Source organism: Engystomops pustulosus, chromosome 5, assembly GCF_040894005.1.
Source record: "Engystomops pustulosus chromosome 5, aEngPut4.maternal, whole genome shotgun sequence".
Classification (NCBI taxonomy): domain Eukaryota; kingdom Metazoa; phylum Chordata; class Amphibia; order Anura; family Leptodactylidae; genus Engystomops; species Engystomops pustulosus.
In genome coordinates, this window is record NC_092415.1 from 173,509,982 (window position 1) to 173,524,562 (window position 14,581).

The window sequence follows — 14,581 nt, forward strand, 5'->3', positions numbered from 1 at the left end:
TGGATTTGAGACATTTGCAACAAAAAGTCTCAAAAAGAAGCCAAAATATGCGCCTGCCCGGATAGGAAAGACTGAACATGTATCACAAGTAAAAAGACAGGATCATACATAAGGTGCAAAAACTATCCGCCAAATGTCTCTAAAATGCACCTCAGAGAGACCAAACTATGATACATGTGCCCACTGTTAGGTTGATTAGATTGTGAGCCCCATGGGGACAGGGACTGTGCTTTGTGCAGCGCTGTGTAATCTGTGTGCGCTATATAAATAATAATAATTATTATTTATCAAGGTGGATATGTATACTAAGAGGCTCCTCCCACATATGCAGCCAGGAATTTTCCCCTTATCTTCCCCAATCATTATCTTTTACTTTGGGGTAAATATTCTTTCCCCAGGATCCACATTCTACTCTATTCTGATGTATAAATCTATGTATATCCTGTAGTACAAAACATTTTATAACACATCATATACCAGATGTATATAATGTTACTGGATCACAGTGTCATAGATCATAAAAGCTTTATAATAGAATAGAAATAAAAGAACACACAAGGCAATGTTTGGTATTTACATATTTACATATATACATATTTACAAATTTACATATTTACACACTATCTACATATTTACACACTATCTACATATTTACATATTTACAAATTTACATATATACAAATGTACAAATTTACACGCTATCTACATATTTGCATCTATACATTTTTACATATATACATATTTACATATTTACACACTATCTACATATTTACAAATTTACATATTTACAAATTTACATATATACAAATGTACATATTTACACACTATCTACATATTTACATATTTAAAATTTACATATTTACAAATTTACATATTTACACACTATCCACATATTTACACACTATCTACATTTTTACATTTATACATATTAACAAATTTACATATTTACACACTATTTACATATTTACAAATTTACATATATACACCCTATTTACATATTTACACGCTATCTACATATTTACAAATTTACATATTTACACGCTATCTACATATTTACAAATTTACATATTTACACCCTATCTACATATTTACATATTTACACACTATCTACAAATTTACATATTTACACCCTATCTACATATTTACACACTATCTACATATTTACACCCTATCTACATATTTACAAATTTACATATTTACACCCTATCTACATATTTACGTATTTACACACTATCTACAAATTTACAAATTTACATATTTACACCCTATCTACATATTTACATCCTATCTACATATTTACACACATATATACACACACACTATTTACATATATACACAGTCATGGCGGCAGGACGGACGGCAGGAATACATTTTTGGTTGCGGCTTGTGGGGCTTGGCTGGGACGGTTGGCGGCGGCTTATAATAGTTGGCGGCAGATTATTTGTTATGGAGGAGACGGATGACAGATGGTAACAGTTGTGGAGGCTCGGTGCTGGGGTGACATATTGATGGCTGTTGAACAGAACACATAAAATACACTTTAGGTAACTACATCCCTAATAGTAAGGACTTCACAGAAGACTGGAGAACACATAACCATAGACGTCATAAGATGTTTCATTTCTGGACTGTTTTACCTTTATAGCTCATTTCTTTCATATGCAAAGAGTTTATAAATAACATAAATTTATTTAAAAAATCATAAAAACTTACTGAATGGGATCGGGGGGCTCCTAAAAGAGCCTCCCCGATCCTTCGGAGAAGGAGGCTCGGGAATTGGATGGACTTTGTTCTTGCTCTTTTGGACTTGGAGGTGCAGATGGTTTTAGGTCTGAAAAAGAGACAATCTCTATAAGAATAGCTGCTCATTTCATGGACATGGACATTAATTCTTCATTATTCCAATGTCAGCCTAGAGCTGGAGACCCAGTACAGTAGATACCCAATACTATGTGATCAATGTCAGATGTTTCCTTTATACAATGCATATAACCAGTAGAATTGTCCTGCTTATTGTGGCGATCAGTCCTTTATTAATCCCTACACAAGATTATGGGATAAAAGAAGTATTTCACATCTTTATACTTACAAGCGTTCGGGTTCTTCTGTTCTTCAAGATTTTCGTTTCTAAGTAAGGTTAGAGAAATAAAGATGTTACATAGGAATAATACACAAAATAGGATTTCATGTCAAATCTTTAATTATTTAGTCAATGTCCTAATTTTCGACAAAACATATAAGGCATCTAACAAAGTTAGGAGAACTTACTGTGGGGCATCAGTGATGTTTTTATAGCGGCTCTTTAATTCTTTTAACAAGTTGGCTTTAGCTCGGCTGGCTCTCTGGGCAACATAAGGTGGAATGGGAGGACGAGGAGTGGGAGTAGATGTAGGAAATGGAAGAGGTGGAGGTGGTGGTTGGGAAGGGGTAGGAGTGGGAGGAGGTGGAGGAGGAGAAGGAGGGTCAGGAGGAGGGGAAGTGGGAGTAGAAACAGGAGTATTAAAAGGTAGAGGTGGTGATTGGGGAGGACTAGGAGGAGTAGGAGGTGGAGGAGAAGGGGGAGGAGCAGAAGGGGGAGGAAGAGAAGGTTGCGGAGGAGGGGGAGTGGGAGTAGGAGCAGAAGGAGGAAATGGTGGAGATAGTGTTTGGGGTGGAATGGGAGGAGGCGAATCTAAAGGAATAGGAATAGGAGGTGGAGTGGGAGGGTCAGGAGGAGGGAGAGCGGAAGTAGGAGCAGAAGGAGAAAGAGGTGGAGATAGTGGTTGGGGAGGAGGAGTGGGAGGAGGCGAATCTGGAGGTGGAGTAGGAGGTTCAGGAGGAGAAAGAGGTGGAAGAGGTATTTTGGGAAAAGTAGCAGTGGGAAGTGGTGGAGCTAGAGAGGGAGGGGGGGAAGGAGGTGGAGTAGGAGGTTTAGTAGGAGGAGAAGTGGGAGTAGGTACAGAAGGAGGAATAGGTGGAGATTGGGGAGAAGTAGGAGGAGGTGGAGCTAGAGGGGAAGGAGGTGGAGTAGGAGGTTTAGGAAGAAGGGGAGTGGGAGTAGGTGCAGGAGGAAGAAGAGGTGGAAGTGGTGGTTGGGGAGGAGTCGGAGGAGGCAGAGGTGGGGGTGGAGGAGGCGGAGGTGGGCGTGGAGGAGGTGGGGGTGGAAGAGGCAGAGGAGGGGCAGGAGGAGGTGGAGTGGAATGTCTTTCTATTTGAACTGTAAAAGAAAAAAACTCTGTTGATTCTATTTAGCCTACTGGTTTAAGAAACATAAGATTATGGAATTTCATAGAAAGTAATTCTGGATAACATTTTCAGAATAAATGCTCTAAGGACTTACCAGCAGAAGGTTTTTGTTTACCAGCAACTTTTTCTTCTTGTAAACATTTATGAAAACATATCTATGGACAGTGAGACTTTAGGGCAGAATTGTTTCATAATTTGCACTGAAAAGTCTAAATGTTTCATAGAGCATTTATCTAGAGCTTTATACAGTTTTACAGCTGGTCCAAAGGGCTGTGGCTTAAAGGACATGTACCACCAGGATGAAGAATAGCAGAACACTGACATACTGGTGTGCACCCCCCTGGTAAGATCTTCTCTTCTTTTAGGTTCTTATGCCCTTCTTTTTACAAAATAAAGTGTTTAATTATGCAAATGAGCCTGAGGGCCCCAGGTTCCATTAACACCTATGTAGCCTGGAGCCCCTCAGGCTCATTTGCATAATAATTAATAGACAATTTCCTTAAAAATCAGGGCATGAGAAGCTAAAAGAAAAGATCCTGCTAGAAGTGGTACACACCAGCATGTAAGTGAGTTTGGTGTTGAATTATCTTCATCCTGGTGGTACTTTTGGTCAGTGACTCACACAGAAGTTAATGGAGACCATAAAGTTGAATGACCTTCTCTCAATTCATTCTTATAACAGTTACATCAATCAGTATCTGCCTCAGTATGGAGCCTGGGGGGGGCTGTATCTATCCTAGAGACAGGTGAAGATCCCATAATTGGGAAAGGAAAACCCCTACAAAAGCCACATCATTAAGAATCCCCATTACCAGACCCAACGTCGGAGGAGGTGACTATTTTCTTCAGGAATGGGGAAAGGAGGTTTTCATGAGGTTGTACTTACCAATGATCTCAGCTTTTTTCTTTTCATCTTTTCCTAATTCTATATCATCTTTCTTTTGCTTCTCTTTTCTTTAAAATTGTAAAAATAGAAGTTAAACACTTAATAAGTAAAACTGGAAAATGTAATAAAGCCTCACATATTTCTTTATTCATGTTATCTATTTATATCTATTAAACATTGTTACATTTATATTTCGTGTCTGTGACAACTAGTAGTTATATCATGATATATCTTAAAGGGGTTGTCCCACAAACCAAGTTAGGTCCTATCCACAGGATAGAGCCTAACTGGCTGATCAGTGGGGTCTCACAATATAACCAGGACGGAGGGTCCGATGGGGTCCCCGGTACCTCAGTCGGATATCCACTATTTATAGCTATGTGCGGAATTGGCAATAAAATCATTATTCACAATACTTACTTTTTCCTGATGTAATAGATAATGCTGCATATTATAATGATGGCGACGAGTATGATGGAAACTGTGCAGATTATTAATTTGATGTTAAAAAGAATTGATGTTAAGGTACTGATGGCATAGAATAGGAATGATGTTAATATGATCTTAAAATTCTTCTCTGGGCTGATGTTCTTCTCCGCTAGAACAGATAAAAAAACATAAATTATTAATAAACTATCAATAAACTTTGTGTCTGTCTGAAATGTATTGACGATGCAATTCTAGTAGGTGACTTACATCCACAATCCACTCTCTTACAGGGCTCTGTTCTTATCAAGCATATCTCCTTTTCCTTTGGGCATCCTCTTGTCTTATAAATTTCTCTTGTTCCAATTCCTGAAAAATAATTGACCAGTGATTTGTGAGAAGTTTTTGTAATCTATCAATTCACATTGAATTCAAGTAGAAAAGATCAGGAAGAACAAATGTTATTTGTTGAAACTACTAATATATACATGATGTACCGGGTGGGCCATTTATATGGAGACACCGAAATAAAATAAGGCTTGGTTTATGGTATCAACTTCCTGTTTATGGCACATTAGTATATGGGAGGGGGCAAACTTTTCAAGATGGGTGTTAACCATGGCGGCCATTTTGAATTCCACCTTTTTTTTTAAATGGGAAGAGGGCCACCAAGGTCTCCTTATCTGACCCCCTAAGACTTTTATCTTTGCGGTCATCTGAAGGCAATTGTCTATGCTGTGAAGATTCGAGATGTGCAGCATCTGAAACAACAACTACTGCAAGCCTGAGGAAGCATTTCTTCTGTGGTGTTGCTATCAGTGTCTCAAAAGTTAAAGAGGATGGTTGCATTGACAACCCAACACAATGGGCAGCACTTTTTGTAAGTTGTCATAAACCGGTAAATAAGTCATGAAAGAATAAAGTTATGTTAAAACTAAACACATCATTGTTTTTATTGTGAAACTCTCAATAAGTTTGATGTGTTACATGACCCTCTTCCCATTGGAAAAAAATAAAGGATCCAAAATGGCTGACTTCAAAATGGCCATTCCCATGCAAAAACATTCTCATTTTATTTAGGTGTATCCATATAAATGATCCATCCTGTATTTGGTTCAATGATCTAATCCAGGACTAGGAGCATTTCTAGAGGTAACTCTAGGGCCACAGTTTCAGAGAATCAAAGAAAATCTTAAGGTATTAAAGTAACGCCTACCCGTCTTGTATATACAGCGCTGGCAATAGGGACTGGTTGGCGTGGGCAGCCACCTCAGCCAGCCGGAAGCTGAGAGCAGTGCGGCTTCCGTACCCACGTTTACATGGGGCACAGACCGGAGAATTGAGTTTGGTGATGACATAATGGGAGGCCACATAGGACGTTACCAGTAAAACATGAAGAAACATCCATTTTATTTTATAGGACTTTATGTGTGTTTCCCTAATAAAACAGAGTGTCATATAATTACTAGGGTCCTATTAGTTCCTTATACTGGATGTGATAGTTCTGTACTGAGTGACTTACCACAGGTGGCAGAGCAGGGGCTCATAAGTATATCCGATTTGATGCCTAGAAAATAAAAAGAGATGTTAAAGAACAACCGCTCTGACCAAATAAGTATCTCCATGTCTTCCCTATATGTCCTGTGAGCATTGTCCTGTTTGTATTGTTAGCACTAACCCTATATTCAGTGTATCTGGTAATGCCCTAACCTGCATTGTACACCGATCCCAGATCATATCTGCGGGTACGGATACGAGAACCATCCACAGATGCTGAGATTCAGAATTAGAAGAAATTCTCAACAGCATTTTCTCCTGGAGATTTGTCGCTTATTGTAATTACATTGATCTTATCCAAAGGAAACCTCTCAGTGTAACATCACTCAGTGGGCACATGGATCATGTCTCCTGTGATACATGTTTAGCTGTTCCTATTCTGGCAGGTGCAACTTTTGGCTTCTTTATTATACATTTTGTTGCATCATAACAGCAAAGAAAATAATTTTTCTAATTACATTGCTGTTAACGTTACATTGACAAAATACATTTGTTAACAAGATGTTAACACATGCACTAACATAGCGTTAAACATATTTTTTTTAAAAAACATTGCGTTAAAGCATACGCGTTTTGTAAACAACATGTTAACTGCAATGTAATTAGGCAAATCTGCTCTTCTCAAGTGTTGTAATGCATTAAAAGGGGTCTTCCCATTTCAGCAAAGTAATGTTATTGTTTGTATTATAAAACGTTATACAGCTTTCCAATATACTTTCTGTATCAATTCCTCACACATTTCTAGATCTCTGCTTGCTGTCATTCTATAGAAAGCTTCTGCGTCTACTTCCAGTGGACAGAAATCTGACTATGGTCACACAGTGGCACAGCTCGTTATATCACAGAGAGTAATCAGATGTGGGTGATATAACGAGCCGTGCACCTGTGTGACCATGGTCAGATTTCTGTCCACTGGAAGTAGACGCAGAAGCTTTCTATAGAGTGACAGCAAGCAGAGATCCAGAAAACCATGAGGAATTGATACAGAAAGTATATTGGAAAGTTGTATACATTTTTAGAATACAAACAATAGCATTAATTTGCTGAAATGGGACAACCCCTTTAAAGCCCCGTGTGACCTCTTCCTTTACACCCGCCCTGGACCAGGTGCAGATTTGCGGCTAAAATGTCGCAAAAAAAGTGATAATTAAGTGAAAAATAGGACATCTCGAAAATAAAGATACATAAGACACTGCACAAGGTGCACTTGAAAAACAACAGCAAAAGTCGCAGTGAAAAGTCGCAAAAAATTGTAAAAGTTGCAAAAATGAGACAATTAAACTAGCAGAAATAAAGATACACAACCCACAATGTTCCTACAGATTTAGTGACATCACAACTGGATTCTATCACCATTGTGACATCATCACCCGGGGAAACAGAGTTCCGCATGTAGTGATGTCACAATGTAGTCCCCGGAACTGTCACTAAGCATGAAGTAGGGTCATATATCTCAGGATATTTCCTTCTATCACAAGTCTTATCTCTAAAATAAATTTTAATATAAATTTTAAATAAATTTTAATATGACATTATCCAGGATGAAGGATCCAATATAAGAGTCATGGGGGAGGAGTAGTTACTGATCCTGGGATGAATAAGTTGTCCTGGCACTAACCCCATCAGCTCATATACAATATTTCCCAATCCCCCAATGCTTGCTGCCCTGGGGGATTGGTGGGAAATATTATGTATGAGCTGGTGGGGTAAGTGCCAGGGCTACTTATGTAGTGATATAAGAAAATATACCACTATAAAAATATATGGGGCGGCTTCATTTTTACTTTAACGGGTTGTTAACTTATACAGGTATCAACTACCATTATATCAAAAATAATAAATCCAATAATAGCACCAATGATAAAGTCCATATAGACGCTCTGACACAACAATTACGGATCCCTGGATAGCGGATAACGGACAATAACGGATAACTGGTCTGTTTTAGTAAATTTTTGCATTATCCATAAAATAACAATTCTGGAGTGAAACCTAACTAACATTGTGTAGTTTTTAGCAATAACCCCACATTCAGTATATATCTGGTATAATATTTACCTCCATCGTGCGCAGCTTTGGGCTTCTTCTGGCTGGGAATAGGGGCGCAGGTCACAGATGGTAGGAGGATGTTGATGATCAGCAAAAATCGTAGCAGCATGTTGCCTGGATACATCTCTAAATCTGTCTACAAAATGTGCTTCTCCAAGCAAGACACAGAACCTCCCTCATTGTGACATCACAGAATATTCCAAGTCAAGTGGGTGGAGATTGAGATCTTACCACTGATTGGTTGGTTTCACAGTGGGCGGGGCTATGGTATCCCACATTTGATTGGCTGCTTTCAGGAAGAGCTGTTTTTAAAATTAAACCTTCAAATCACCTTCAAGAGATTCCGTCATCTTTGTATTTTTCTTTCAAGAAAAAAAACTAAAATTCTTTACTTTCTTTAGAAAGAGGGTTTGGAAAGGAACAACATTTTTGCAAAGTCAGTTAAAAGTAGAAAATTAGGCGCCGGTTTAATAGGGTTTGTCAGATAATTAAAGGGGTTTTCCAATGAATCAACCCCTACAATTATCTCTATGGAGCTGACGGAGATCGCCAGGCGCCTCTCTCAGCAATTTCCGTCACTCCATTGAGATGAATGAAGCAGAACGCTCATGTGCGGCCGTCTGCTCCATTACTCTCCAGGAGTGACAAGAGGTACAGCTGAAGTAACTGTGACCCCATCGGACCCCTCATTTTCATGATCTGTGTGGGTCTCATCACTGACACCTCCACCGATCAGCAAGTTAGGCCTTATCCTATGGGAAAACCTCTTTAAGGAAATTAGTACCAGGTGCCAGTTTAACAATAATAACTTGCAGGTATGTGAAAATATTCTCAAATTTTGATCAGTTTTCTTTTACAATGATCTCCATTTACATGTTTATACTGTGCTTTAGAATACATACAATTTATGAAATAAGCGTCAAATCCGGTAGTGTTATCCACAGAGGACCTAGATAATGACCTAAATATTTAGGAAATATATATAGATATATATATATAATGTATAGAGCCTTGTGAATGTGTTCCGCCCCTTGAACTTTTCTACTTTTTTCCACATTTCAGGCTTCAAACATAAAGATATAAAATTATAATTTTTTGTTGAAGAATCAACAACAAGTGGGACACAATTGTGAAGTGAAACGAAATTTATTCCATATTTTAAACTTTTGTAAAAAAGAAACTGAAAAGTGAAATGTGCAATATTACTCGGCCCCTTTACTTTCAGTGCAGCAAACTCCCTCCAGAAGTTCAGATTTCTGAATGATCCAGTGTCGTCCTAATCAGTCATTGATGATGATGAATATAATCCCCCTGTGTGTAATCAGGTCTCTGTATAAATCCACCTGCTCTGTGATAGTCTCAGGGTTCTGCATCATGAAGACTAAGGGCACATTCACATGGCCGTCTGCGGGGACGTACATGCGGCCGCAAATTTGCGGCCGCATGTACGTCCCCATAGACGGCAATAGCGGCGCGGCGCAGATGCGGTGCCACACATGTGTGGCACCGATCCGGCCCGCACACCGCAAAAAGATAGAGCATGCTCTATCTTTTGGCGTGTGTGCGGCCGTGCGCCGCTATTCTCTATGGAGGGAGGAGGGGTCACCTCCTCCTCCTCTCCAGCACACGGCGGTATGCCCGCACGGCGGGCATACCGCTGTGTGAATGTACCCTAAGGGTACATTCACACGGCCGTATGCATTTTCTATCCTGTATTTACAGCTGTATTCTGGTCGCAAATACAGGCTGTATGACATCTGTATGTAGTCTGTATGTAACCCGTATTTTCACAGTATTCTGTAAAAAATACAGTGGCTTGCAAATGATGTCACTTACTTGGCCAAGCCCAAATTTGATCAGCTGACAAGCCCAGACTACATTTTTTCTTTACTGAGAGTGAGGTTAGATTCCATTGTGGAATATATAACTGGAAATATAGATGTACATGCTTGTATCATCTATACATGCATATTTGCAGGTATACAGCATAGAAGTAGTAGTACTGTGTCCCCATATATACAGGATTGGAGTGGTAGTACTGTGTCCCCATATATACAGGATAGGAGTAGTAGTACTGTGTCCCCCTCCCACTTGGCAACGGGCATGTCCCCATTCCCCCCTAGACAACGACCATGTCCCCCCTAGGCAACGAGCATGTCCCCCCTTGGCAACGAACATGTCCCCCCTTGGCAACAAGCATGGTCCCCACTCCCCTTGGCAACAAGCATGTCCCCCCTAGACAACGAGCATGTCCCCCCTTGGCAACGAGCATGTCCCCCCCTTGGCAACGAGCATGGTCCCCACTCCCCTTGGCAACGAGCATGCCCCCCCTAGGCAACGAGCATGTCCCCCCTAGACAACGAGCATGTCCCCCCAAGACAATGAGCATGTCTCCCCTTGGCAACGAGCATGGTCCCCCTCTAGACAACGAGCATGTCTCCCTTAGACAACGAGCATGTCCCCCCTAGACAACGAGCATGTCCCCCCTTGGCAACGAGCAGGGTCCCCCCCTAGGCAATGAGCATGTCCCCCCTAGATAACAAGCATGTCCCCCCTTGGCAACGAGCATGGTCCCCCCTTGGCAACGAGCATGGTCCCCCCCTAGACAACGAGCATGTCCCCCTAGACAACGAGCATGTCCCCCCTAGACAACGAGCATGTCCCCCCTTGGCAACGAGCATGGTCCCCCCCTAGACAACGAGCATGTCACCCCTAGACATCGAGCATGCCCGCCTCCCCCTTGGCAACAAGCCCTTTTTTGTGTGTGTGTTTGTATTTTTTGTCTTCCAGGACCGTGCATGCTGTGGACTACTTCGGATTCGTAGGACCAAATAAATTGGTAAACGAGGGTGTGTCTGCATTTCTTTCAATAAAACTTTCTTTTTGTAATTAAAAGTGTTTTTTATTTCTTTGCGATACTCTATTAATAGGGGGAACCCTACATCATTTTTTTGGTCAGAATTGTTTTTTTTTTAATTATGTGGGGTCCACCCTATTATTTATTTTCATTTATTGGCCAAAACAAATGAAAATAAATGATATGGTGGACCAATATACTATTATGATCAAAAATACAATGACCACATGATGATTAGTTACCAGTTTCACAGAGGAAATCAACAAAGTATCATCACTCTGCAGACACTGCCAGGGCCGCATCTGCCACAAGGCGGGATGAAAATCCCGCCTCAGACGGCAGATTGCTGAGCCCTTTAAGAGGCGGCACATAGACCAATCGCCTCTCACCTAATGGTCATGAACACCATGCTAGCATCACAGCCAATTAGTCCCGGAGAGGAGGCACTTGCAGAGGAGGCACTCCCACGCACCCACAACCCCTCCCCCCCTTGCAGGGAGAAGGGAGCATACTCCGTCCCTGCCCAGGCCCCCGTTCCTGCCCGGCCCTTTGCCCACCTAGTTTGCCCGCCTTCTATTCACATGACCCGACCCGCAGGGCTACATCTACGAGAACGAGTGGAGCATGGTACAGACAAAGACTACCAGTCTGGTAAGTATATATATACTGTTTATATGTACGTGTGTGTGTATGCTGTGTATATGCTGTATGTGTGTATACTATATATATTTGTGTATGATGTCTATATACTGTATATATGTGAATATGTTCTGTATGTGCATGTATGATCCAGCACTGTAGCAACCTTTAGTTCACTGACCCCCACAGCTAGGCCAGAAGTATCAGCAGGCACTGCCACTAAATAGTGACCTCAGGACCCATCTGATTTCCAGCATGCCCAAAAAGCCACAACACATAGATGAGGAGCCACAACAGGGGTAAACATATTATTTTAAATTCTTAAACCACACCCAAGGTTTTTCCTGCACAGGTATCATAGTATCATAGTTTATACGGTTGAAAAAAGACACTTGTCCAACAAGTTCCACTAAGGAAGGGAAGGGATTGGATGAGGAAGGGATTTAGGGGAAACAATTCTATATAACATAACCATCAATGTTATTTAGACCCTTCTTGAAGCTCTCTGCTGTCCCTGCTGTGACCAGCGCCTGAGGCAGGCTATTCCACAGATTGACAGTTCTCATAGTAAAAAAGCCCTGTAGTCTCTGGTGATTAAACCTTGATTTCTCCAGCCGGAGACAGTGCTCCCATGTCTACTGATTTGATTTAATCTGAAACAACTTACCATATTTTTTGTATGGACCGTTCATGTATTTATATAAATTAATCATGTCCCCTCATAGTCGTCTCTTTTCCAGACTAAATAAATCTAGTTGTTTTAATCTTTCCTCATAACTAAGAACCTCCATACCCCTTATCATTTTTGTGGCTCCACGTTGAACCCTCTCCAGTTCCAGGGCATCATTTTTATGGACCGGTGCCCAGAACTGGACAGCATATTCCAGGTGAGGTCAAACCAATGCCTTGTACAGTGGTAATATTCTACTGGCTCAGGTGATGTCTTTCATTATAGTTCATTTTCTTCTTTGTCCTAAACAAATCTCATGCCTTTTCAAAGGATGACAGTGTTTGCTGCCGTGAAACTGGACACCAAAATAAAATAAGATTAAGCAATTATGAAAGATGTTACAAGCAAGAGGGCTACATATCTTCCAGATTGTGGGGCAGAAAATCCTCAGCATCATACAATAGCAGTGCAGTGATTTATATCAATCACATCCGCATGCTGCATAACTAATCCATAGGGCATTGGAATAGATTTAGAATCTGCCGCATGTCTATTGTTTGCTGTGGATTCTGGTGGGGAATTTACCTTTCCAATTCCAATCAGTGTAATGCTCAGAGCCTGTCCTCTGTGTTTGCTGCATCTATTTTCTATTATTGTGGCTGCGCCAGTTTTCTGCCTAGTGGGGCAAAATGAAGCGCTAGGACTAGCGCAAAATGATTCGTCCCTAAAAAAAATCCATCCTTTTCAGCTCCTCTCTCTCCTGTTGTGTATGCCATATTAAATATGAACACATAGAGAAGGAAGTTTGTAAAGAAGTGGCCAACTTTTTCTTTTCTCCGATTTCTCTAATTGATTGAAGATAACTGTGTATGGACTTTTCTAATAAGTTTGAGAACCACCGTAAAGGCTAATAAGATACATCTCGTCACTTCTCCGGGAAGTAAACGTACTTATTGAATTTTATTCCTTGCATAAGGACCATCAAAAGTGCCCCTGTACACTCTCATATGTATATTCAAATCAACCACTAGATGTCAGTGTGGGACAATATTTTCGCAGTCTCAGTCCTGGCCTTGGACCAGGGGGACATGAAAAGATGTCGCTGAACCTGAAACGAAAGCTCTTGGCAGAGTCTCCCAATCTTCTCAAATGAAGCCAACGCAAAGATGTTATAAACTAAGTCCCTTACTCATACGCAGGTCTATATACACCAGTGTCAATGGAACTTGAATAAAAAAAAAAGAAAATTGTTTCAATTCTGTTGTCCATATATATGAGAGGTAGATTTTCTGTTGTGTTTGCAACATGACCTTGAATCCACAGATGGCCATGTCTGTCAATTGCCGCAATGGGAGGGGTTTCCGTCAGCATAGAAGGTCCCTGCCTGTCACATGAATAGTACTCAATACAGTCAGAACTGGCAGCTTGAACACTATTCCTGAAGCTGTCAATGTCATCTGCATCTCAGACACCATTGACACAGTTTTTTTTTGGCGCAGAATTGTTACGGATCATTTATAATGAGTTTTAGCCAGAAAGAACAGATGTTTGCGACTATCCCGACTCCTCCGTCTTTTTTGCGCAAGTGGGCGTGGCCTAACTTTTCCACATTGTCCGTCACATTTATGTGTATTTTGTCGGCATTTTTACGCACGATTTTTTGCGCACAATAGACCAGGAAAAAAAAATGGTCAGAGAGCAAAATTAAGGCGCAGTCCATGTAAGATTTTGGCGCACATCTCATTGATGTCGGCATTTTTATGGCTCAAGACTAATTATTACCGTCTACCCATTATTTACTTACAGCCATGCGCCACTTTAAAACACCGGGCTGTTTTAGAGACTGATCTCTGATGCCGACAGTCTTGCTTGCGCCAGAATTAGTAAATCCCCCCCAGAGTGTCACAGGGCTGGAAGTCTTCCTTGCATGTGTTGCACTCTGACTAGAGATGAGCGAGCACTAAAATGCTCGGGTACTCGTTATTCGAGACGAACTTTTCCCGATGCTCGAGTGCTCGTCTCGAATAACGAGCCCCATTGAAGTCAATGGGAGACTCGAGCATTTTTCAAGGGGACCAAGGCTCTGCACAGGGAAGCTTGGCCAAACACCTGGGAACCTCAGAAAAGGATGGAAACACCACGGAAATGGACAGGAAACAGCAGGGGCAGCATGCATGGATGCCTCTGAGGCTGCTTAATCGCACCATTATGCCAAAATTATGGGCAACAGCATGGCCATGACAGAGTGACCGAATGAGGCTAGATAGCATCT

The 14,581-nt window shown here is 41.0% G+C and overlaps 1 protein-coding gene across 1 annotated transcript; it reads right to left on the reverse strand.

The window, feature by feature from the left end:
• Nucleotides 1-648: 648 nt before the first annotated feature.
• Nucleotides 649-8,268, reverse strand: LOC140134246 (uncharacterized). The gene is made up of 9 exons (XM_072154833.1): nucleotides 8,153-8,268; nucleotides 6,060-6,104; nucleotides 4,808-4,906; nucleotides 4,532-4,709; nucleotides 4,112-4,179; nucleotides 2,269-3,196; nucleotides 2,090-2,127; nucleotides 1,714-1,831; nucleotides 649-1,512 (listed from the first exon to the last, which is right to left on the reverse strand). The coding sequence occupies exons 1-8, from the start codon at nucleotides 8,265-8,267 to the stop codon at nucleotides 1,734-1,736; spliced, it is 1,569 nt and encodes a 522-aa protein (XP_072010934.1). The 5' UTR covers nucleotide 8,268; the 3' UTR covers nucleotides 649-1,512; nucleotides 1,714-1,733.
• Nucleotides 8,269-14,581: the final 6,313 nt, after the last annotated feature.

Excerpts from the sequence above, each read along its gene's own strand:
- LOC140134246 (XM_072154833.1), bottom strand. The coding sequence starts at position 8,267 with ATGTATCCAGGCAACATGCTGCTACGATTTTTGCTGATCATCAACATC. Across the intron at positions 4,907-6,059 it reads CCCCTGCTCTGCCACCTGTG|GAATTGGAACAAGAGAAATT; the intron begins GTAAGTCACTCA and ends ATTATTTTTCAG. Across the intron at positions 1,832-2,089 it reads ACAGAAGAACCCGAACGCTT|ACCTAAAACCATCTGCACCT; the intron begins GTAAGTATAAAG and ends TCTCTTTTTCAG.